The sequence below is a fragment of the Centruroides sculpturatus genome, unplaced genomic scaffold, assembly GCF_000671375.1.
Source record: "Centruroides sculpturatus isolate CEXI.00-Female unplaced genomic scaffold, Cexi_2.0 scaffold923, whole genome shotgun sequence".
Classification (NCBI taxonomy): Eukaryota; Metazoa; Arthropoda; class Arachnida; order Scorpiones; family Buthidae; genus Centruroides; species Centruroides sculpturatus.
Window position 1 is genome coordinate 240701 of NW_019385201.1, and position 26874 is coordinate 267574.

General features: G+C 36.6%; 2 protein-coding genes across 5 annotated transcripts in view; one reads left to right on the forward strand and one right to left on the reverse strand.

Moving 5' to 3' along the window:
- Positions 1–9701: 9701 nt before the first annotated feature.
- Positions 9702–11487, reverse strand: LOC111636076. The gene has a single exon (XM_023381241.1). It carries the CDS (start codon positions 11223–11225, stop codon positions 9834–9836), a length of 1392 nt encoding a protein of 463 aa, XP_023237009.1. The 5' UTR covers positions 11226–11487; the 3' UTR covers positions 9702–9833.
- A 1766-nt stretch (positions 11488–13253) lies between these two features.
- Positions 13254–26874, forward strand: part of LOC111636078 (histone-lysine N-methyltransferase KMT5B-A-like) — a 92165-nt gene continuing 78544 nt past the window's right edge. Inside the window, exons 1-2 of one of the 4 annotated variants that reach the window (XM_023381248.1) lie at positions 13254–13272; positions 16682–16813. The gene's annotated coding sequence lies outside the window, so the exon portion shown is untranslated. Of the gene's footprint in view, positions 13273–14261; positions 14638–15885; positions 16079–16290; positions 16367–16681; positions 16814–26874 lie in introns of those variants that run through there. The other 3 variants (XM_023381244.1, XM_023381245.1, XM_023381246.1) reach the window with 3 other exon arrangements.

Consider the following 26874-nt stretch of genomic DNA (forward strand, 5'->3'; position numbering starts at 1 on the left):
AATTCTTTGCCAGCTCATTATGGGTTACATGAAAAAACTTACATGACCCATGTAAGTTTTTTTATGTTATTGTTTATTCCACTTATTTTACGTCATACTTATCAATGTCGTGAAACTCACCTTGATTTTGTAATTTTAACAGCACTGAAGGGGGGTTGGAATATAAGCCAACCCGAAATGCATCTGAATTAAAAAAAGTGTTTTAAATAAGCTGTAACGTTTTTCTAACTAATTGCTGTTTGATCGTCTACCAAAATTATTGTTTGAATTGTAAGGACGCTACACACAAAATGAAACTTTTTTGTTAAGAATTACACGTGCAGATTCTATTGTGCAGTTATTTTTTTGCAAGCCCATTATGGGTGCGGCCAGATTCACAATGGAACAACCGGGTAATGAGAGACTGGGCCCGACATATTTGAAAGGACCATCCCCGAAAAATTCCTGGGGATTTTTCGGCCCGTCCGGATTCCGATCTCAGCAGTATGCTGCCACCTTGACCGCTCGGTCACCCGGGCGTCAACCGTTGTACGTAGGGTTGCCACCTGTCCGGGTTTGACCCGGAGACTCCGGGATTGAGTGAGTTATCTCTGGGCTCCGGGGTTAATTAATATTTCTCCGGGTTGTGCAAGTTGAAATGAATATGCACAAAACTATATGCAAACCGTCGCATATATTTCTTCCCCCATGTACCGAATTACAAGTGTGGTAGTCGTTGGCATTAGGCGCAGTGCTGCTTTTTTTTTGCTTGTACGATTCATTCGTAATCATATACACCTTCAATATCCAATAGAGCTAGGTCACTTGCGTTACTCCTATCCAAGTCTCCCCCTAGTCGCTAACTGTAACTGATTTAGAACCGGCATGCACTGCAAATTATTCTTCGCATTGCAAAATGACATTGCGCATACGTCAGGAACTTCTATTCGAACGAACCTCACCTGCCCTCCGGGTCAGCGACTTTGAAAAGGTGGCAACTCTAGTTGTACGGTGTTAATTTGTGTCACTATGTACTTTTGTAACGTCTACACTCACTCTGAAATAAATTCAAAAGTCGTTCAATTTGTACATTTTTCTCACTTTGGTAGTGCGTTATAACTTCATGGGGTTCAGGCAAATTTTAATTAGGGGACCCATGTATAGTTTTAACTTCCGACATTTTTCTTTCGGGGGAATTTTTTTGGAAATATTTTCTTATTAAACATTGGTCCCTCTATTGGTGATGGCTCCAGGCAATTTCTCTTTTTGCCCATAAGATAACGCGCCACTGTCTCACTTATAAGATATTGATAGTTTTCTTAATTTTAATGAAAAACGTATAAACGGGATTCGACTGTAATTAATTCGTTCTTTCCAGTTTTAGTATCATTGATTTCTGATATCCATAGATTCCTGGCTCTAATTGTTGAATGGGCGTGATGTGCGAACGAAAATAATCCAGAAAATAAATTTGCAAATTGATGGGGGCTAGACTATACAGTAAAGTCGCTGCAATGAGCCTTTACATTTAATTCAATTTTCTTTAAATTTGTTTTAATAGTTTTACTTCCCCTAAGGTTCCATAGTCTGGACCAGGGATGTCCAACCTTTTTTCCTAATGGGCAAAATTATAAATTTACGTATATTCAACGGCCACAAAGGTACTTTATATAAATATACTGTATGCTTTTAAAAACTTCAAAATGTGAATATCAAATGTTAATAGTAAATACAGTAGTTTTTGTAATTATATATATTATTGTCAGTCAAAAAAAATTATACTCCCACAAAATAAAAATAAATTCAATGCGAGTTTTGATATTACCTTCCTTTGATAATATTGTCAATATCTGCTTTTATGGTGCTAGTCTTAATTCTAAGAATGTTGGTTAAATGGGAATCACTCAACTTATTTCAGCAGTTTTGATGTTTTTCATGCACGAAAGAATTGTTTACAGCAGTATGTATGTCCACATGCATAACATTCTTCTAGAATTACATTATTATGACATCAAAGTATATCCAGTGAAATGAGAATAATTTTTACGACACACTTTATCAAAATAAATGAAAATGTATCTAAAAAATGTCTAGGGTGCAGTACGCTGTGGGCCGCGGTTGGACATTCCTGGTTTGTATCCTCCCTGCAGCCATTGTCCTTATTTTCAGTCCTTGATAATCTAGCGTTCAAAATGCTAACCCGTTCTAATTATGACAGTTTTATTTAAGTTAGTTGCTATAAACATTTTAGATCTTTATCCGGGTGAGTTTTTATATAAAGTCCTGAATTTCAAAAATTCCCGAATAGGCCGTTTTAAGCATTTTTTATGTCTCCGGCTCAATTTCTTTACAGACATTATATAGATATAGTCTACTAGTAGATATAGAGCAAAAATATTAATAATGAGCAATGAAACCCTGGGCACTAGCGGCCATGGCTGGATATGCCACTACGTACTAAAATTTAATTAAAATTTTTTTTTTTCAAATTCACGAAGATTCTACGTTTTAGATCTAATGTTAGTTATAACGATGTTTTAGCTGGATACTAGCAGAAAATTTTTCAGTATCTTAAACGCAGAAACTTCTCTATTTGGTCTTCTTTTCAGTTTCGGCAGAACCTTCAGAAAAATGTTTACGTTTTTTATTCCCATCAGCATTTATGCTATACAGTATTTTTGTGTATGTGTTTTGGGTCTAATAATGTTTGGGTTCTTGAAATGTATAATAGTCCTATCGCCATGATTTAGTCTAAAAGTTATTTCCGAGATACTAACGCCCACCAGTAGCCGAGTGGATAAAACCACTGAACACTGGTCGTGGGTTTGAGTCTGGCCAACAAGCTGGCCACGTTTTCGGGTTTTATTCACGTTTTTAATATCCAAATAGGGGCCAATTATCATAGAAAGTCCGCCCGGGAGGCATCACTCTCGGCAGATTGCCGACGTGTCGTGTTGCAGTATTCAAACAAATCGAGACATTAACATTTCTTTTTGTTTTTTTTTAGAGAATAAAATTTTTCACAATGTTGAAGAAGTGGAAGAGATCCATCTTCTTTAGACCTTCTAACGAAGAATACAGAAACAATTTAAAACTCCGGTACACACTTTCCAATTAAAACTTGTAGTATAACATTATTATTATTTTTTTTATACTCTTTCCGTCCTTTGGGCTCTAAGAGGGCCTAAAATAGCAGATCCATTATGGGTTCGGCCAGGCCCACAATGGGGCGACCGGGTGGTGAGGTAAGGGGCCCGACATATCCGAACGGAGCACCCCCCGAAAAATTCCTGGGGATATTATTAGGATTAGGATCAGTAGTGGTAGTAGTACAGTAATACCTCGACTTAGCTACCCCGACTTACGCGATTTTCAAATCTCGTCGATTCATCTCTTGTTTGAACGCCACGCAACCCTTGATTACTCACTCCCCTCACACTATTGTTCAGCTTACATGTTCGGATGTGTCGCGTCGAATCGACACACAGCTACAATTTATTTTGTGTTATTTATTTCTGTGTTTGTTATATCTACGGAGACTTCAGAGACTCTACTATGTCATCCAAACGAAGTAGAACTAATTCTTCTGCATCAAACAAGAAAAGAAAAACTTTATCTTTGGAATGTAAAGTTAACATTGGGTACGTTCGTAAAGTCGAACGAGTTAAACGAGAATGACGTCATCGTTATTCCTATTTCGTTAGACTTTTTGAACGATTCGTTACTAACGCGTTTAACTCATTTGACTTTTCGAACGATTCGTTACTAACGCGTTTAACTCGTTTGACTTTTCGAACGTACCCATTATTAAAGACTTCGATACAAAAATGAAAATTTGTGAATTGGCAAAGAAGTTTGATCTACCGGAATTGTCGGTCAGAACAATTATAAAAGGCAAAGAAAAAATTCTCGAAGCTGTGAAAAATGCTCAATCTTTAAATTCAAGCATCATTCGTAAACGTCACAGTATTATCGCTGAGATGGAAACAATGTTAAAATTATGGCGTAATAATCAAGTAAATGTGAAAAATTGTAAAATAATATAGGCCTAATTTGTTATACATATGTATTATCTAAGATTTTATTAAACATTTTTTTCTAAATTGTTGTTTTCTTTAGTCTCCGGCCCCAATTAAAAATTATTTGTATGTATTTATATGCGAAATTATACCCCGACTTACGCGGTTACCGCTCGGTCCCACCTATCGCGTAAGTTCGGGGTATTACTGTAGTTCCTCCAATGCTAGGTAGCATACGGGCAGTAATTATTTTCCGTCGATTTCGATCATGAGCGAGGGCTTCACCTTCCTTCCAAATCATATTGAGCATCTCCAAATCTTGAAGAAAAGTTCTACGCCAAGAATTCCTGGAGCGTCCTCGTGGTCGTTTGGCACAGGGGAGCCCATTTAATGGCTGTCTTAAGGATCCTATTGTTCTCCATATGAAAAATGAGACCGGCCAGTTGGACTCATCTACGGGCGACGATGTTATGAAGTTTGCACATCCCACTCCTTCCGAGAACCTCTTCATTGGTGATATGATTTAAATATCAAATCTTTAGGCATCTCTGTTGTCGTAGGCATCTCCGTTGGAAGACATCGAGCCTTCTATTGATGTTTTCCAGCACTCGCTAGCATAAACAGCTATCGGAATCACGATGGAGGTGAACAGGCGGAATTTGGTTCTCAATGAGATGGATGGTGATAGGTGGACCAGATTTTGTTTATCCGCAAAAGACTGTCGCCGCTTTTCCGATGCGTCACTTCAAGTCCATTTCCGCGTCATCATTTTGGGAAATAACACTACCCAAGTAGGGAAATCTCTCCACTCCTCAAATCGTCGTGTTCCGACAATTACTCCCCGCGTTTGGGTAATGTTACATACACGCACAATTTTCGACTTCACGGCGTTTATTCTGAGACCAATTTTGTCTGCCTCCCGACTTAATGCGGCCGTGGCACACTGTAGCATTATCTTGCTTTCCTCTAATAATGTTCTGCCCTATTATTTATACTACAAGTTTTCATTTTTTTTAAATTTAACTCTTTTCGCCCTGTAGGCATTAAGAGGGCTTCATTTTGCAAGCCCATTATGGGTTCGGCCAGGCCCACAATGGGGCTGCCGGTTGGTGAGGGACGGGGCCCGACATATCCGAACGGACCACCCCCCGAAAAATTCCTGGGGATTTTTCGACCCGTTCAGATTCGAACCCGGGTCCCCCAGAGCGGTATGTTGCCACCTTGACAGCTCGGCTATACAAGTTTTAATTGGAAAGTGTGTACCGGCATTTTAAATTGTTTATATATTCTCATATATCACTGAACAGGGGCTAAAACGCTACATTAGCCCGAAATGCATTTATTGTAAATATATTTTTGAAACTTGCTACAATAAAGTCAGTCAAATTCACAACGATATACGATATACGAGACGTTACTGAATTTTCACAAAACGTTTATATTACGAGTAAAACGTATGTACAGTTACAAAAGTTCACAAACAACAATTACAAATGTAAGGTGTAACAAAGTTCAAATACTTTTAATCCACGACAATAGGTCCGTCGAAAAGGACACCTTGCGACGAACTCCTTCAACTTTAGTTACCGCACAGAGAGATGAAACAATCCTCTATGCCAGCTTAGGCCAGGGGTCGGCAGTTTTTCAAGTGAGAAGAGCCAAATTGTCATGAAAACAGAATAACAAAAGTACCAGAGAGCCGCATATTAATTTAAATGTGCGAAATACGACACACGACAGGGGCGCCTCTAGTGGACGTTTTTGGCATAACGTTACACGGATGGACGGACACGCGTTCAATGTGTTATACTGTATATATAGATATGCTTCAAATGCTACCACTCTTACGCGACACATATTGATCAACGCGAGTATGGTCATGTGCGGACGGCGTACGACTCTATCTCATAAACTCATAAGTTATAAGGCTGCGGTGAAATTGGAGTTTATGTCCGAAGAGCCGCAAACGTCTATGCAAAGAGCCGCATGCGGCTCGCGAGCCGCTAATTCCGACCCTTGGCTTAGGCGAAGCTAGATGAACGTGAGTCCCCGTGATATATCCTAGGCGAACTAAACTTCCCTTTCTTTCTTTCTATCTTGTTTATATGGAGACTCTAGCCTATTGGCTTTTTCTCCGAATTACTCCGCTTGGAATTAGGTAAAGCGGTTGGTGCGGTGAACGAAACGCTCCAAGATTTCGATATGTTGGCGAGGAGGAAGGTCGGTATGAGGCCAGTATATCGGAGTTAAGGTGCGGACGATCGTGAGGTCCAAGGTTAAAAGACGGCCTAGCTCTTGACGGGCCTGTGTGTATTTCGGGCAGACAAGCCAATAGTGTGCGGAGGTTTCTGGCGAGCCACAGTGGGGGCAATCTGGCGAGGCACTTTGGCGTCGAGAATAGAGGAAGTTGTTCAGGGGGGCCGTATCTGTTCGAAGTCTAGCCAATAGGGTTTCTGTGTGGCGAGACGAGGCGTGATGGTATATCCAAGGGGCGAAAGGTCGGAGATGGTCGCGACCTTTTCCCCGAAGAATGGTAGACCAAGTGTCGGTGTAGTTGCGGATGATCGATTCCCGCATCTGACGTATGAGGTCACGTGCCATGAGAGGTCTCCACCAGGAGCCGATGGGAGTATCATGGCTAGCGGCTTGGTCTGCTTCTTCATTTATGTTGATGCCAACGTGACCAGGGGTCCACCCGATTTCAAGGGGTGTTGGGTGAGAGCTGATGGTAGCAGCTAGGTCAATAATAACCGCTGGAGAGGAAAAATTGACGTTGGCGACTGCCTGGAGAACTGATTTGCCATCCGAGACAATGGCCGTCGGAGTGTTAAGACGGGCGCTGAGATTAACTGCCCGTTGGATGCCGAGAGCCTCCGCACCGAAGACGCTGCAGCTCGTGTGTAGCGACCAAGTTTCCTTGACCGTATGAGCCGGAAGAACTACTCCAAAGGCCGTCCGTAGGTGTGATTTTGAGGCATCTGCCCCAATGAGAGTCCAACCCCGCCAGTTGGTAGAATGTAAATGATTGAAAAGGGCATTCAAGGCTGCCGGAGGTAGGCTGGAAGCGTTTGGAAAGTCGTCAAGACGAATTCTAGGTTGGATGTTCACGGGGCTCGGGGGTACGTGTTTTTGCCGGTATAGGTGAGAGATAGGTAGACCTTCCTGACGAATCAGTGAGAGAACCCTAGAGGCATACGGGACCTGGAAAGGGCGCCAATGATAGTAGTCTAGACTGGAAGCTGTGCTGAAAATTTTGTAGAGAGGGCTATAGTGGCCTCTTGAGAGGTGAGTGATGGCGTGCGATATAGCTTTCTGACGCAGCCTAGACTGGAGTGGAATGTAGCCTGACTCGGCATATAAAGATAAGAGCGGAGTAGACTTTGGCACACCCAAGGCTGTGCGAAGGGCTTCGTGAATGGGTTTTTCGATGCGACGGATAGTGGTTGGGGGGCCCCTTCCAGGAGAGGAGCGCCAAATTCCGCCATCGGGCTAAGGACGGTGTAGATTAAGCGGAGGAGGTCGGCTCTCCTAGCTCCTTTACTACGAGAAGCAAAAAATTCGAGGAGGGAACCGGCACGAGTCACTTTGGTTCTTAAGAAAGTCTCGTGGGCGTGCCAAGTAAAGTTGTGCGAAAAATGAAGACCGAGGATGCGGAGAGAAGGGCGCTGAGGGATATTTCCTGAGTTAAGAGACAAAGTAAGTGGAGGGCGGTGGAGTTTGGCAGAAAAATCGACGGAAGCGCTTTTAGTGGCAGAAAAGGATAAACTCCATGTGGTTGCCCAGTGTTCAAGGTGGTCCAGGGCTAATTGAGCTTTGCGAGCTGCTTGAGAAGGCCTTGTACTCGAAGTGAGAATGTATAGATCGTCCGCGTAAAGGACGGCGGTGACATTGGAGGGGAGAGCGGTCCAAAGGTCTGCCATGTATAATGTAAATAGAATGGGGGCAAGAACGCTCCCCTGGGGGACGCCTTGGATAAAGGCGTGAGGAGGTGACAGCACTCCGCGCCAACGGACGCGAAAAGAACGATGTAATAGGAACGATTTAAGCCAGGACAAGAGTCTCCCTCCCATACCGAAAAATTCTAATTTAGCTAGGAGTCCTTCTTGGCACACTGAGTCATATGCCCCTTCTAGGTCGAGTGCGACTAGGTACACCCAGTGCTTTCTTGCTCGGGCCACGGCTATATGGTGGTGTAACGTAATAAGGGCCTCATCTACCCCTCGGTAGGGGAGAAAGCCAAAGTGGTGTTGGTGGAGGATTTCAGAGTGAAAGGTCCATTTATGGATACGATAGAGGATTAGCCGTTCAAATAGTTTTGCGACGTGAGAGGTTAGAGAGATCGGTCTATAAGAGGCGCATATCGTCGCTGGGCGACCCGGTTTAATGATCGGAACAACGGTAGAGGAGGTCCAGTCTGGGGGGCAGGACCCTGAGGCCCAGAGATTGTTTAAGAGATTGAGGAGGGCCGAGAGGCCCACTTTTGGGAGGGTCCGTAAGGCGTGTGATCTTACGCCATCTGGGCCAGGAGTAGTGTTCCGAAGACGGTGTATGGCCCGGCGAAGTTCGAGGAGATGAAAGGGGGAATCGTCAAACTTTGGGGCCCCTAGCCGGGGATCATCAAGGGGAGCAAAGGTGCCCCTTGGGCGGGTACGCCCAAAAAAGGATGCAAAGGCTTCCGCCTGCTGGATGGGACTGAGTAGGTAGTCTGTCGTTTGGATTATGTGTTGGGTGTCCGTGATCGCCGGCGGGGATCTCAGACGACGGAAGATACGATAGAGTGTGGATGGAGAGGGGGGAGAGGCACACAAACGACCCCACCACTCCCGACGAGCCTGACGGGTCTGCCGACGGAGTTTCGCTCCTAATTGTTTATATTTATCCCACCAGGTGAGAGACGCCCGCCTGCAGGCTAGACGGAACGCGCGACGTTTAAGCGCTCTAAGGCGACTGCATTCGGGAGTCCACCACGGTGGTTGACCCGAGGGAATGGAGCGAATTATTGTATTAGAGGAGACCGTCTCACGGATAGTGTCTACAAAGGCGTTATACGAAGTTGGAATCAATTCCTCGGTAGTCCAACGCTGATCGAGGTTATTTGAATAACGGCTCCAGTTTGTTGAAAAGTGTAAACGAGGGGTAGACGTCGGGTTAGGGGTGCCCGAGATAGATAGGGTGATCGAAATAGGAGCGTGGTCACTGGTTAGGGTGTCCACGCAAGGGCTCCATATGGCAGAACCTAATAGGTCCGGGGAGCAGAAGGTCAGGTCTATAGCTGATGAACCGTTTGAGTGGAAATAAGTTGGTTCCCCAGAGTTCCAACAGCATAAGTTCGCAGATGAGAACCAATCGAAGAGGGTGCGGCCCGCGATGTCTGGGCGATTGCACTCGTTATCCCAATAAGGATGATGAGCGTTCCAGTCCCCGCACACTATGCGAGGGTTGTGATTGCCCCTCAAAAGGGGGTCCAGTGAAACAGCCGGAAGGACGCCGTGTGGGGAGTATACATTTACAAGGGAGAGAGGAGCCCGTGAAAAGTATACCAAGGTCTCTTGATATTCGATGCCGGTGATCTTGGGACCAGGGGGCAGCTGGCGGGCGGGCCACCGGTGAGAGACCGCTGTTAGGAGACCCCCTCCCTGAGCAGAGGTGCGATCCTGGCGGAAGAGAGTGAATCCTGGAATGGAAAGGACCACTTCGGGAGTTAGCCACGTCTCCTGTATCAGGATGATGTCCACGGTACGTAGCCAAGATGCCGCCAAAAGGAGATCACGTTTAGAACGAAGACCTCTCGCGTTCCAGTGTATCAAGCGGAGATTTTGCAAAATGCTTGAGGGATTAGACATTTTGCTTGGGGGTATTGGGCGGGTGGCGGCGAAGTTTAGCCTTCTCGGCTGGGGAGGCAAAGCAGGAGTCTTCTAGGGGAGTTACACTTGTGGACCCCGTGGAGTACGTGTGGTCCATGTCGGAATTTTGACCTTCTGAGTCGGATGCCGCCAATGGATCGGTGGGACGAGGTTTAGATCCTTTCTTCTTCTTTGGGAGTTGGGCAGGAGTCAAAGGGCCCACCGGGTGGGAAGAGCGCTTATTTGACGTGGATGCAGTCAAATCCTTGTTCAGACTCGGTTCACGGAGGGACTCCTGAGTAGGGTTAAGCGGGTTAGGCTGAATGATCGAGCGAAGAAGACTTAACTCCGCGCATAACTTCTCCACTACGGATTCCAATTGGGAAATACGGTTGGTTAGAATCAAAATGTCACCTGTCTGTCCAATAGTAGAAAGAGCTGGCTGTTTTTCACAACGAGGGGTCCTCTCGGACGGTTTTGGGGGGGAAGTTGAGACCACTGTTGCATATGATTTTGGGGAGTTGCTCTGCGAGCGCTTGGCTTCTAGATAAGAACAGCGCTGGATGGCGCTGAATTTTAACAGGCGTGCCTCTTGCTGATAGGCTGGGCAGCGGGGAGAATCAGCAGAATGTTCTCCTCCGCAACGCACACAGCCGGCCGCAGCGGCAGTACATGTGACCGGGTCATGGTCAGCCCCGCAAGTAATACATTTGCGGCGGCCGCGGCATGTTGTGGACGAGTGGCCAAAATTGAGGCATCGCCTGCATTGGCGTGGGCGAGGAATATATCGCTCACAGTGGTATCTTTGGTAATAGATGGTAACAGATTCCAGTGGGGAAGCACTGGCCACTGAGAAGTAAACCGTGGAGCTAGGCTCGATGTTATCCCCGTCCCGTCGTGTAAAACGACGTATCTCTAGGATTGGAAGGTGGGAATCCGAAAGTATTTCGTAAATTTCTTGGACTGTGATCGACGGGTCCACCCCACGAAGGAGATAAGCGGTTTGGGCACAGTCCGGGGCCAGACGGCCACGGACTGGTATTCCGGCAATATCGGGAATATGAAGAGCCGCCTCTGCGGCTTGGTGATCCCGAGTTTTGATAATTAGAAGACCACTACGGGAGTAGCGGACATCTAGCAGCAACTCCGGTCGGGGGAAATGCAGTTTGAGGGCCGCGTGGAGCTCGGCCGGACGAAGACGTCGGAGAGGTCCCTGTCCTTCTAGAAAAATCGTATAAATTTGATCCGAGGGAAGGGACGAACGGATGGAGAAGAGTTTCTCCAATTCCGACAGAGGAGAAATAAATCTAAATTCGTCATAGGTAGTGGGTGCTTCCGATCCCGATGGTGGCTTTCCAAGGCGCTCGCGCGAGGGCGACGCCATTACCGAGTCCGGAGGATTAGCCACTCCGGCAGAAAGAAAGAGGAAAGCTCCTACCTGGGCAGAGAAGAGATCAAAGAGGAAGACCAGAAGCTAAAGAATAAGGTTCTGTAGTAAAGTCGACGAAAGTCGCAGGAAAGAGTTTCTTAAAATCACTGAAATCGAGGAACGAAATGAGCACACCAAGATGGCGGTTGAATTTCGCGCCAAAGTTTTTTTAACGAATTTGAGAATCCAAGCAAATTTATAGCCCGAACTAAACTTCCCGCCTAAACTCAATCCTTTTATACGGATTGAGGGAAATGGAATTCCACCAATCACTTAGAAGCGCTACAAGACGTCCGCTGGTCGTACGATGTCTTGCAGCCAATCCGGGTCGAGTTTCCGAAGTTGTCTGATCGGCGTTCCCATGGTGACAACCGTCGTTCGTTTGAAAATACGGAAAAGTGCGGGAAATCGTATGTCGGACGATTTTATCCCGACAAAGTCTTTCGTCACCTAACTTGGAATGTTGCTGTGAGAAAAATCAACCTGTAACAGGATTACAGTAATTTCGAAGACATCGATATTTCTGGTGAACTTGTCGAATCTTCATATGATTCTGAATCGATATTCGAGAGTAATGACAGAATTAATAATATCCCCTCCTCCTACCTTCCGCTATGTGGTTTCCACATCCTGACGTTTCCCATGCCTCAATCTTAATTGTGAAGTTAAGAGCTGCTGAAGAAATTCTTAGTGGAGGTCAGCGCCGACTTAAAAACTGATATTATATTAAATATATCTATTTATTAAGCTCTGAAACAACCCTTATATTTTTTACACACAGAAAAACTAAATAAAAATTGTGTAAATTGTGTTTCTGATTTACGTTTTAACCTTTTTTGATTTTTAGCAGGGGAAAAAGTGGGTAGCCATCGCCTCCCAGTTCTGGAACCCCTGTAGTGGTCGACATTCTAAAAGTATGACATAGATACGGCGAAGAGTCAGTCATTGTGTGAAGCACGTCGGATGTCTTGGAAAGTCAAAATAGAAAAGTGTCATGTTTTTCTATAATAAAGTAATTATTATTACAAGTGCAGATTAGGAACATATCTGGGATTTTTCACGGATGATAGGTCTCGGATACGTTAGGCCACGACCCTCATCACCCGATCCCATTATGAGTCTGGCCAAATCCATGATAGACATGGGAAAAGAGAGATCCTTTTAGTGCCAAGAGGACGGAAAGAGTCAATAAATAAATATATATATTAATAAATCAAATCTTGTAAGTATTAAATTAATTTTTATATGGTATCACAGATGTTTGTATCATTATTTTCTGTAATTTTTATAAAACTATTCCACAAAATAGAGTTTTTCTTCAAGAGAACAAATCAAACTATATCTTTAGTTAGGACATGCTATATTTCGACAACAGGGTCTAGCTTATATTTTCACTTGGGTGTCGAGTTCTTTCGAATGACTTCTATTTTAAAATAATTAGAAAAATAATTCGAAAGAAGGCTCAATGAAAAATTTGATCAATATGCAGTACATGTACAGTAGAGCCTCGATTATCCGACCCCCGATTAACCGACCGTCCTAGTTGGCAAATTTCAAATGTCCGCTAGTGATGTGGCGCTACAATATTTGGCTATGTCTTGGCTACTTTAATATTATTTTTACGTGTTTTAGCTGTCAACACTCATTCGACCATGAAAGGGAGCCAGTATTTAAACGAGGCTTAATTTTATAATTTTTAACGATACAATAGCGACGATTATTATTTTAAAAAATTTTTGTTAGGCTTAACATCGATGAAAATTCAACGCGAAGTAGGTTAATAGCGATATACTAATATACTAATTACATGGGATATAATAATATACTACACTAATAATGGATTTTTTCATACTTTTCGGTTATCCGACTTTTCAATTATCCGACCAACCCCAGTCCCCAATTGGGTCGGATAATCGAGGCTCTACTGTATTTATTTCAAATTTCGTATTGCAAAGTTTCAAGGATTTTCCAATTTCACTACGACATGAGGATTTCAAAATCGGTTTGTATCAATTTTATAAAATCAAAATAATATAAAAATGTTTATTTTATACATCTAAACTCAAAATAAATAATTTAAAAAAGAGAAACGCGAAGTGAGCTATATAAATCAAGAACGTTAAAATTATTTCAAAATTTCGTTTGCAGTAAACAGAACAGAAATAAATTAATTTCGAAAATTGTAATATTTTTATGATAATGTTACAATTTTTGTTGTAATAATGTTGCTAAAATGGAATTCGAACCCGTAACTAACAGGCGATCAGGTAAAGCGTCTCTAATACAACTGGATAAGCAAACCAATAACATAGTCGGTTACAAATGAAACAGACTATGTTATTGGCTTTCCGACTGTATTAAAACCCTTTACTAGCAACGGATCGGCAAGATTATTTTATTTTATAAATTAAATTTTGAAAAATCTCAAAACTTTAATTAAATGAAAAATTCAATCTATAAATTATTTACAAAACCATTAAAAAATTAATATTATTTCGTGTTCAAACTTTTCACTATTCGAATTAATCGACTTTTTGCAAGATTATTTATAGCAACCAAAATAAAAATCGTATAAGCTGTCTTTAAATAAAATTCAAAATTCCTACTACATTCGAAAACGTTAATCGATTATATTCAAAAATATTTAAATTATTTTAAAAGCATGTGAGATTTTTATTAAAAACTTTTGCAACTTTTCGTTTCATTCTTATTTTTCTAAGATTATTTCTCGAATTTTTGTAAATTTGTTAGGAATTGTTTAAATGATGTATTGGTATTTCATCACGGAAATAACAACTTAAAATGTATTAAATAGAAAAATAAAAATAATAATAATAATAATAGATTTAACGAAAGATAAATGTTAAAAAAATTAAAATGAAAGAAATAAAATGAAATTTATGAATTTTTTAAAATAAATATTTTACATAGAAAAATATTGAATCGTGTAACAATCATCTTTATCCGTTTCCATTGATGTACTGTAATACAAATGTATTCTTCCGCATTAGAAATATAGATCCAATTCTTCTTTAAACTTTCTTACCAACATTAAATTGCAAATTATATAGGAAAACGAAGTTATATATATAATAATTGATATCAATTTGAACCAGTTCTAATTTTATGCACCTTTAGATGAAGCGTCTAATCAAATATATGAAAGTAGCTAGAGAAGTTGAAAAGTCATCAGCCATTTTTATGAGTAGAACGTATAGAATATAGTGCTCTCTGCAACATGACATCTCTACAATCTAATATTTCTGTTCATTTAATAAAATATCAACGTAAAATAGGAATTTATTAAACATTTCTATATAAGGATTAAAGAGCGACATCAAACCATTGTGGATTTTCTGTGGAAAAAGTAAGTTGATCTATACACTTGACGGTCACTATCGGTCAAAGTCCCTTTACCTGACTAAAGAATAGTTTTAAAAAATCTAATTCCCCGTTTATTCTCTTAAATACACACCTTAAAACAATACACAGACACGTGTATTAACAATTGGAAGGGAATCTAGTGTTGTATAAACACTGGATTTTTGTCTTTGGTAATTTGACAGTAATTGCAGTTGGGCATTTAAATCCACATGAAAACGTTGGAGATGAAGTTGTGCCAATTTAAATGCATTTATTTTGCTCGTTTATCAAATAAATACACAAAAATTAAATATTATATGATTTTGGTGTCATCTACTGTTGTTTGTTAATAAGAGTCTTTTCTATTTTTTTGCATTATTTAATTATTAAGCAATTGATAATTGATCAAATTATCAAACTAATTAACACATTTCACAACAGTTGTTTGGTAATTAAATCTGATTCAAGTTTGTGAAGTTTTAAGTAAAATAAACAGATATATATCTAAATACTTTACCTAAATACAATATATATCTATTATAAAATACTATTAAAGTTTTATATTTAAAATTCTCAATTCTTAGCAATTATTAAACATTATTGAATAGTAGACCTATCTGTTGATATTCAGTAAATCATATTGTCATTTGTTTTCATCTTCAAATAATTTAGGGATAAAATTTAATCAAATTCTTCACAATGTTTAGAATTTGAATGCATTATTGTGTTAAAATTTCAGATTTCAAGCAAATAAAGATCAAAAGAAATATAATTTATATCTTAAATAAGCATGAATGGATTTCTTTATATTTGTTATTTTAACAAAAAATAATAGTTTGCATTATCCAAAAAGTATAATAAATATATATGTGTTTGTTCTACACAGGGTAATACGTTTTAAAATAAGATTTGTAATTTCCTTGAAATTGTAAATAAAATTCAGCAGTTTTCATAAAAATAAAAATTATGTGTTTGTTTATTTAAATATCTTTTTATGTAATACATATTTAGACATAAACAAAATAATTTTCATTATTTCACAAGCTAAATATTCATATTTAAAATCCCAATAAATATCTGAAGCTCTAGAAATATAATTTATAAAATAATTATATTACAAAAGCAATTAAATACTGGTTTTATACTTGAAAATTATTAAGTCGGAAACGATATTTTAATTTTTAAATGGACGATGATCTATATATTTCCTAAATTGGAAAATAATTAATTAGAATTGAATATTGAGATCTTTTGAATTAAATAAGTAATAATTTGAGATATTTTATACGAAAAAAATCGTATTTATTGTCGCTTTAACATTTAAAAACTAGTTTGTAAGCAGATTTGTCTTTCGAATACGTTGTGAAGGCTGAAGTTAGGCCTAACTACTTGTAAACCGTATATCGTTATAGTTTGAATTTACATCGATATTTTGTATCTTGAAGGTATAAATAGTGTCAAATATTGATTATTTTATACGGAAGAAAATTAATTTTTGAATAATAATCACTTTAATGGTCTAGATAGGTATTTTACTGTATAAAGTGTGTTCCAAATATTAAAAATTTGACAATATTTTAATTTTTTACTTTCTGAAAAAAAAATAAACTATTCAAAACATTAAAAAATAATTCATTTGTTAGGCCTAAATGTTTTAAACAAATTTGCGTTTAATTTATTATTTGAGGCTTATTATATCATCATCTAATGCCATAATTTGTAATTGATTATTTGTAAGTACTCTATATTTAAACATAAAGATTGGATGAAATGCTTATTGTTAAAAGTCAATTACATCTATAAATTATAACAAATTTACTATAATTGTTAATGTTATAGATCTATAATATTTTATGATAAAAATTTTATCACTTATTTATCATTTGATGTATTAATCTGAAATCATTTATATTAAAAATAATACTATGAATTTGTTTTGACTTGCATTCAATGCATAATCAGTCAAAATTTTATTTTTAAGAATAAATTAGAGTAATAAGATCTGTTACCTATTAAAACAATAAAATAATGAAATTTTACACCATTAGAATGTATTAAGAAGCAAACAAAAAATGATAAGAGAAGCATGAGAGCTGCAATAAAGTACAGACTTCAGAATTAGTCTTTGAAAGTAAATTATGTATGATGATCGGTTTAGAATGAAATAAGTGAAAATCGAAGTGAGTATGGTTTTTGATTTTATATTTTATTTTTCACTGTGCATGGAATTTATTAATTTTGTTTGTAAATCTAAGCTTGTTGCATGTAACAATTGTATAATGTAATAGTTACTTTTGAAGTGAAACAACTGAAGTCATATTATTTTGTATAGCCTTAATAAATTTTATTTTATAATTTCCACAATTGCTATTACTTTCTTATAAATAGTTAATTAAAAAAAAAAAGAAATATATATTGGAAATTTGAAAAAAGAAATATTATTTTATTGCAAATTCACTGATGTTTAAAGCTATTTCAGCTAACTTCACCCATTTATTCAAAAAATCTTTTTCTTCTCATAATAAGGTAGTTACTCAAGTATAGTTGTGTTTATTTGATTGTCCACTTTATTATAGAATAAGACTATACTTTAGTGTGATAATAAGATATCTATGTAGATTTTTGTGTATTAGTTGAAATAGTCATGCATTTAATGGATTAAACTGAATTTCTAGATTTATCGGAAGTCCTTATTCTTACTATAGGATCAACATAAATTAAAAATTAAGAAGTTTAGAGTGAGGTTTTCACTCTTCATATTTAGTAGTGATTTATGATTTAAATAAACTTTCAATAAAATTAATTGAAATAACTAATAATGACTATAAAAATCTCAATTACTTTGATAATTATACATACCAAGAGTTAGTAAGGATAGTAAGAATTACTTTAATATCTTTATATGATTAGGCCTAGATATTTCTTTTAGGTTAGTATACTAGGGAAAAAAAACTGTGATAATTTTAACTTAAAGGTTTATCTTAGTTGAAACAACAAAAAGAAAAAAGTCTGAAGAAATTCTTGTAATAACAACTGAGAACTTGATGTAATATAATATTAAAATTACTCACAAACTAGAAAATCTAGCAGTAAAATTTAAGAAAGGATTAATAAGGATTAGTAAGAAATGTTATTTGCTTGTTATTGAAAAATAGAATGTTTACTGTAAAAAATAATAACATTTTTACTAGGTTTTAATGATTATTCAAATGATATTGATATAAAAAAATAAGGATCTTTTTAACTCTTTTATTTAATTTATAAGAGAAATATGTTTTGTTTTTCAAAAAATTTATAAAAATAATTAAATGGCTTTTCACAATTTAATTTTGTAAAATTTAATATAAATCAACATGAATTTAAATACACACACACACACACACACACACACATTGAAAATATATATATATATGTTTTAAAAAGAATTAATGTAAAGAAAAACCACATAGGCCTACAGGTTTTAATTATGAACATATAAATATACATTTTTCTGTACAGAACTGGTAATAGCAAAAAGTAGTAATATTGATATCACAATTTTCAAAGAAATATTTTCTTATTCATTTGGATAAAGAGTAATTCAATTTATTTTATGATTTATTTTTGTTTTGTTTTGTTTTGATGATATCATTAAAATAAGCAACTCATAATTTTTACTAAATTTATACTTTTTAAATAATTATAGTTAAAAAATGATATGAAGATACAATTAATTACAGAAGTATTTGTACAAATAAAACTGTACTCATAACTCTATCAAAATATCCTGTTTTATAAAAGTTACTAATACTATTAAATAATAATAATATTTCCATAAAATAATATGATTGTTGGGTTAATTCTGTTTTAATAATTGCTTCAATTTGATTCATAAATTATTTCACTAATATTTTCAGTCATGCATAATATAATCATAATATTATAAAGAAATAGTGTTAGCAGTCATTCATGAACTCAATGTACTATTTTTCAACACACTTGCATCAGTAATGCTACATAGCCATTTTGCATATACATAATATTTTAATGATGGACCAAATATAAGCATAATATTTAATAAATAGTTTCCACATCAGTCAACAAAAGCAGCTTCATATTCATTTAGGGCATCAATTTTAATGAGGGTTCCATCAACTTACCCACTATCTAATGGCATATCTGCAATTTCATACCAGTATGATGTGCTCGATTTTTCATCTGTTGTACTAAACATAATCCTTCTGATCATTTGTTAGTGTTAGTCTCAAATCAAGAAGTAAGCATATTCTTTGTCTTGATTACATCTTTCTACTTAATCCTGCTTTGTGAGTGCCTGGGCTTTCCATGCACCATTTTTAACTCAGGCCACATACTACACAGTTTTTTGATGACATTATTGGTGAATTCTCTGCTGTTATCACTATGTAGGATGCTCAGTGCACCAAAAATTGTAAAAATGTCTGAGAATATAGGCTACATCTTCAGCCTTTTTTTGATATTAACAGGCATAGTTGAACGAATTTAGTCAGGTGGTCTTGGTATGAGTATAAATTTACATTGCTCATTGGCTCATGACTGCATATAAGGTCAACCTGACATCTTGAGTTCATTTCATTACTTAAAATTGGTTTAACTATCAAGCTTTTCTTAAGAACATTGTTTTTTTCTGAGAGATTTAGTTCTAGTAAATTATGATTATCTCTCTTGTAATATTTTTATATTTTGTACTTAATTCTTTTTCTATATGGTTTCTGCTGCCATGGCCAATAGCAGTATTGGCATCATGCAATATCTGAAATATTTCTTCAGTGTGAATGTAATATTTAACCACTCTGCAGTGATAGATGGATATACCCGACAAGGGCAATCACGTGGCACTGGAGAACGACATCGATATCTACAAAAAAATTTAGCCAAAAATTACCGTGAAAAAAAAATAAAGATTTTTTTTCTTTACTAGACGTAACTGTTCAAAAAATTTTTGCCAAAACGAAAACGAGAATAACACATGGGAAAATTCTTAGAATTCTCTGCTGTTATCACTATGTAGGATGCTCAGTGCACCAAAAATTGTAAAAATGTCTGAGAATATAGGCTACATCTTCAGCCTTTTTTTGATATTAACAGGCATAGTTGAACGAATTTAGTCAGGTGGTCTTGGTATGAGTATAAATTTACATTGCNTCTGCTGTTATCACTATGTAGGATGCTCAGTGCACCAAAAATTGTAAAAATGTCTGAGAATATAGGCTACATCTTCAGCCTTTTTTTGATATTAAAAAATTTAGCCAAAAATTACCGTGAAAAAAAAATAAAGATTTTTTTTCTTTACTAGACATAACTGTTTAAAAATTTTTTTCGAAACGGAAACAAGAAAAACGCATGGGAAAATTCTTAAAAAATATCCACACTTATTTTCCATTACATTGTGATAGCACCATATCAGACTAACCTTCTCTACAAAGGTTAATCAAATTAACTTCTTTTACAGGCACAATTTATTTTTCTATTTCTCCAATATATACTATGTCATATTTATGTAAATGCTGATATTCTTCTGGTAACTTCAAAGCCACTTTGGTTTTTGACTCTTTCACCTTTTGTATCATTGTCAAATACACTGATTTTGTAAAAATTTGACTGTTCTGACTTTTTTTTTCTATTAACTCGTTTAATTGGTTGCTGAAGAGGTTATTTAAATCACTTAATGATGGTTCCATAATTGTTTATTTTTTCAAAGAAGAAAACACTGTTTTAAGAGGCAAAAATAAAATTAAAATGATACACAAGTTTAACTACTGGCTACATGAATTTAAAATTTAGTAACAAATGCAACACACGCTCAACTCAGATGCAAGTGCTCGTTGGCTAGCACATGTTGAATGATCACTCTACAAATCATTATTATAACTATCAGTGCCGGCCCAAGACGAATTTCAGGATGGAGCGAGATCCTATTATGGCGATGGAGCGAGATCCCTTGGTTGCCCCTAATTTATACCCTTTAATTTTCTTTACCACTGAGGTGCCCACTAGGACTTAGCGCCTGGAGCGGCTCTGCTCCGTTCGCCCAATGGTAGGGCCGGCTCTGATAACTATGCCTGACCAGGAAAATAGAAGGAATGAGCAGGAAATTCATAGGGACTGGTCAATCTGGTAAATTATGATAAAAAAAACCTGAAATTTCTTACAGTGTCTGATTTTGTAATTACTCATAATGCCTGTCTTAATCATTTAGTCCATAACATATACATCTGCATAGCCCAAAAAAAAAGAAACGACTTTTTAGTATGTCTGTATGGCATAAAATCAATGATATTGCTGATGAAGTGTTGGAGACTTTTTTCACTCTTCAATAAGAGCAATCACAGGCTCCTCTAATTATTTTGACTAGTGTATTATTATAAACATTTTTTTTTTATAACAAGTGGATAATACCATGCATTTCTAATGTTTAAAATGTCCACCATATAAATAAATGCTTACTGGAATTAATTAAATAAAATAAACAAACACCTTTCTCTATTCCAGTACAATGTTTAATGCGTTAAAAACGTTTTCGACCATTTTGTTCATTATATGGTTCGAATTTGAACTGAGGAAGATCACTTAAAATGGTCGAAAACGTTTTTCACGCATTAAACGTTGTGCTGGAATAGAGAGAGATTATTTTGCCCACCATATGTTGTGATATAGTCTTCATCCTTGATTTTTACTCTTTGATAGCAGTACAGATACTTCTAATGGAAAGACACCCATTCTCACAGAAGGGACATTTTGAGAACCTTAACACTTGTATGAAATTCGAATTTCATATAATTTCATAAAAGAAGTTAATCTTTTAAATTTATAATAAATTCCTTTAACTAGAGAAATTTGAACCTACAGAAACAAAATATAAAGTGCATGAGAAGTTTATAACTCTTTCTATTTAACTATAAACATTCTCACGATCAAACTGTGCATAGTTTACACTTACAGGCAAAATTCGTCATATTGTTGCCATTCAATCACTACCTTTAACCCCACACCTGCTAAAACAATTGATCACCTGACTAATTTTCCCACCACAAAAAGTGTAAAAGCCATCCTTCTTCCCCTCTCGGGGGAGTCGCCAATCGAACGACCAAGACGGACATTAACTTCCCTTAGACCTTGGGCCCCACCTTGCATCGCCTTTCAGAAATTAAAGCCGGAGTATCCATCCGATATTATCCCAGAGGTATGAAATATTATTGTAAATTCTCTCTCTCTTCCGCAAAGTCTAAGGAGTTTTGTAAACTTTTATTTAGTTATCGCATTAAATAAACTGTTGTTTTGTTTTAAATGGTGTCGTTACTCGACTTTGCCAATGTCTTATCGTCGACCCCACCGACTCTCCTCCACTCGCGTAACGCGTAACAGAACGTGAATGCCATCCCTGACAAGGAAAAAGGTCACCGACCTGTGGCCAGAAGGAGAGGACTTCCCAACCTCCCCTGCGGATCACACTTGTATGAGATTTAGCATAACTTAAACGTTGGTCTTATGGATTAATCTAATGGATTTAGGTCAGGCAATGCAGAAAGCTATTCTTCCTTCAAAATGAAATTTTGGAACTTTCTCTCTTAACTAACCCAATGTGATTTTGCACTGTTGGCTGGAGCTGAGTCTTGCAGAAAAGCCAAGTTTGATTTTTGAACAGAATTTTTATTCAATGGTTCTATTGTTTGGAGAATTTCTTTTTTTGTAATTTCTGGCACCCTATTGATACAAAATGAAGTTCTGCTTTTCTTTGCTAATTGATTCCATTACACTTCCTGGATGGTGAGCCCTTTGAGACTTCTGGACATGCAAGAGTAGATTTTTCATTGTTTTGGCATAGTGATAGTCATTTTGCTTGGTAAATTTATCTCTGTTATAAAAGTTTCCATCTGTAAAGAGAATATTTTTCACATTTTTTCTGTACTGCTGAAAAAGGTAGTGACAGCAAATCAACTTTCTTTTGAGCCTGTATCAACATGTGGTAGATATCATATTTGAAGCAGTTATGAGTGATCTGCAGTCCTTGAGGTTCTAATATATGGCCTCCAGGACTTTGGTAACATAATTTTATTTTCCTGTTTTCAATCTAGTTTTATTTTGCAACTTTACAGTTGCATAATAAAACTAGATTGAAAACAAGAAGCTGATATTTATCCTAAAAAACATTTAAATTAAACTTGATGGAAAAGATGACAATAAAATATATAAAATAGAACTTAGTTAAGAAGTTCCTGTATTAGAAGTTTTCCTGTGTAAGTTTAATTTCAATTACTTTTTTCCCCAAACAGATGTGCAAATTTTTTCTGTATAAAAAGTTTCTGTTTAAGAAAATTTCTGGCACCCTATTGATACAAAATAAAGTACACTAAAATCATAGTTCATGACTGAAAAATAGACTTGCTTAAGAAGTTTTCAACTGCATCCTGTCAAAAATTTCATACATTTAATTGTATGTAGAAAAAGACAAATGTTACATTATGAAAACACAAAATTTTGAGTGTTATTTTGCATACGTGGGCTATTTTGAACATAGATATTACAATTTATATGCCTTTGTGTCCTTAACTAAATAATTTTAAGATAAATCACCAACTAGGACATATTTATTATTAGGAGTTATTATACTGGAAACTGGTTCTGCAAATTAAGTAAACGAATTCAGAAGAACAGTCTTTATTTATCACCTGAACACATACATGATATCTTTGTGTTTCAGACCTGTTGGCCTCTCATCAGAAGGTTTTCAACCAACATTCTGATTCTTGGGTTTTAAAATATATCTTCGAATCCAACAATATTCAAAGTAAAATGTTCGATAATGAAGCAAAAGCTCGATAATGAATAAGGTTGGATATGTAATATTAATTTTTAGTTTGAATATTGTTGGATTTGAGGATGTATTTAAAAACCCAAGAATCAGAATGTTGGTTCAAAACCTGCTGATGAGGGACCAACAGGTCTGAAACACAAAGATATCATGTATATGTTCAGGTGATAAATAAAGACTGTTCTTCTGAATTTGTTTATTTAATTTGCAGAACCAGTTATCCAGTATAATAACTCCTAATAAATCATCAACTAGGACATATTCATTATCTTAAAAATAGATATTACAATTTTATTACATGGCTATTGGGCACTGAAACTTGTAACAAACAGCAAGTTCTGACAAGCATTATTAAATGTGGGTTCAGTTTGTTTGACAAAATATGGCAATGCAACACACAAGTGATATGTTGAAAGGAAATGCCTTCAGAGAGAACTTTCTATATTCTGGTGTTAGAAAAACTGGAAAACAAATGTGTGAGCCGCCGGGGAGGTTGGGAAGTCCTCTCCTTCCAGTGACCTACTTTCTTGTCAGGGATGGCATTTTGTTCAGTTACGCGTTACGCGAGTGGCGGAGAGTCGGAGGGGCCGACGATAAGACATTGGCAAAGTCGAGTAACGACACCATTTAAAAACAAAACAGGAGTTTATTAAACTAACTAACTAAATAAAATTTACACAAAACTCCTTCGACTTCGCGGATGAGAGAGAGTTCACAATAATATATCATACCTCTGAGATAATATCGGATGGATGCTTCTGACTTTAAGGTTTCGAAAAGCAGTGCTCAGTGTGGCACAAGGTCTTCCAATTAAGGGTGTACAGCAGGTATGAGGTGAAGATATGGCCCATCTTCGTTGTTGTCCGTTCGATTGGCGACTCCCCTGAGGGGGGAAGGAGGATGGCTTTTATACATTTTTTGGTGGGAAATTTGTCAGGTGACCAATTGTTTTAGCAGGTGTGGGGTTAAAGGTGGTGATCGAATGACAACAATATGACGAATTTTGCCTGTAAGTGTAAACTATGCATGGTTTGATCATGAGAATGTTTATAGTTAAACAGAAAGGTTATAAATTTCTCATGCACTTTATATTTCATTTTTGTAGGTCCAAATTCCTTTAGTTAAAGGAATTTATTATAAATTTAAAGGATTAACTTCCTTTTTGAAATTATATGAACTTCGAATTTCACACATGACTTGCTCATTGGTGAAGTGCAAACCCATGATCAACTACGAGGGTAGGCTGAAAAGTAATGCACACATGCTTGTAGAACATGAACAAAAACAAATAGCAAGATTGGGCAAAAAGTACATTAAAGTACAATTTTTAAGCTTCAAAATCATATATTTATTTTTCAACATAGTCACCGTTAAGGCTAACACATTTCTCCCAACGTGTAACAAGTTTTTTCATTCCGTCACTGAAAAATTCTTCCGACTTTTCTTGAATCCAGGACTTGACAGCCCCTTCACCTCATTGTCCGAGGTGTAATGACCTCTCTTGAGTAGAGGAAAAAAAAATAAAAATCGCAAGGCGCAAGATCGGGGGAATAAGAAGGGTGTGGAATCAGTTCAAATTTCAAGTTTCACAGAGCCTCTCCAGTTGCACGCGAGGTGTGTGGACGAGCGTTATCATGTTGCAAGATTATTGGCACCATGCTACCTCTAACATGACAAATGTGCAAGACATTTGCAAGAAATGTGCAAGGGATATGTGCAAGACAGCACATATCGTTAAACATGCACCAAAACTTCTAGACTTTAACTGGGATGTTTTGAGTCACCTTGCATATTCTCCGGATATTGCTCCCTCAGACTATCATCTTTTTCGTTCATTGCAGAATAATTTAAATGGCATAGAATTTCAATCTCTAGAAGATATCAAAAATCATATCGATAATTTCTTCAATCAGAAACCCACCCAATTCTACACAGATGGAATTATGAGACTACCCATCAGGTGGCATAAGGTTGTCGAACAGAAGGGTGAATACTAAAATATAAATTTTCGTCTATAATTTTGTATCTTCTATTATCGGGACTTATTATACTGGCTTTACAGATAATGTTACGAAGTTTTACAGAAAAACATTTTTTATTTTACTTAATATACCTGGACACATACATAATTTTGCGTTTTGGACACACTTGTCCCTCCTCAGCAGGTATTTTTGTATATTCTATAAACAATAAAATAAAATATTTAAAATTACATTTAAATTAACCAACAAAATTATTTTAAAAAATTCTTACATATATTCCTTTAAAATCAATTTTTCAAAAAATATTTCCTCAAAAAATTGATGAAAACTTCATGGATTAATTCTACAGAAATAACCACTGTTTTTTTGCCTGGACCACATTTAATCAGAGACATTAGCTTATCTTCGTATTCTTTATTTTCTTACTTACTATGCATTTTGGGTGCAATTGTACCCAAAATGCATAGTAAGTAAGAAATGTGGTAATTCATTGAATGTAGCAACACATTATTAAGAAAGATGAATTATGGAAAAAAGTTATATTATTTTCATTTCTCCTTTGAGAAATTTTTAAACTGAGTTTTACTGTATTACTTTACTAGTTTGTTTATGAACTTCTTAAGAAGAAAAAGACATGTGATCCACCAGAAGGATATGAAGTTCCCTGCTGTCTGCATCCAGGATATGTTACTCATCGCTGCTTTAAATCCTCTTTAAGCTTGAGATTTTTTTCAGTTCTAGATGAATGATTATATCCACATTAAGTTCTGGAAGTAAAGATCTGATGAAAGTTCAGATAGTGTAACTGATAATTTGACAGCATGGTAAATGGGAGTTGTGGGTTCAAGTCCCACTTTGGGCCAATTCTTTCCAGAACCTTCTAAATTAATTATTAAAATATTAATTTAAATTATAATTATTACATTTAGCAAAAGATGGATGGCATCTAACATCTTTCTCTGTGCCAAATTACGTAGCATTTAATTAATAATAGTAGTAGTAATATAGCCCGATATAATCCAGTAATTGTTTGGCTTTTGCTTAATGAATGGTTTGTCTTGATGTTCATCTGTAAGGCTAGCTTTCTTTGGCATTGGTTTCTTTAAATTTTAACTATTGTTGATTGTTCTGGAATCTTCTATACAGTCGACCCCCCCATAACACTGTTGATAATTCCGTTTTATATGAATTCCATGTTGTACGAGTCACTTAGATTTTACAAATACGTGAGACGTTCACAGCCCGACACAGTCGACCCCCCTATAACACTGTTGATAATTCCGTTTTATATGAATTCCATGTTGTACGAGTCACTTAGATTTTACAAATACGTGAGACGTTCACAGCCCGACACACGTATTTCTAAAATTTAAGTGACTCGTACAACATGGAATTCATATAAAACGGAATTATCAACAGTGTTATAGGG

Bases quoted from the DNA above. Each gene is read 5' to 3' on its own strand.
- LOC111636076 (XM_023381241.1), bottom strand. From the start codon at position 11,225: ATGGCGTCGCCCTCGCGCGAGCGCCTTGGAAAGCCACCATCGGGATCG.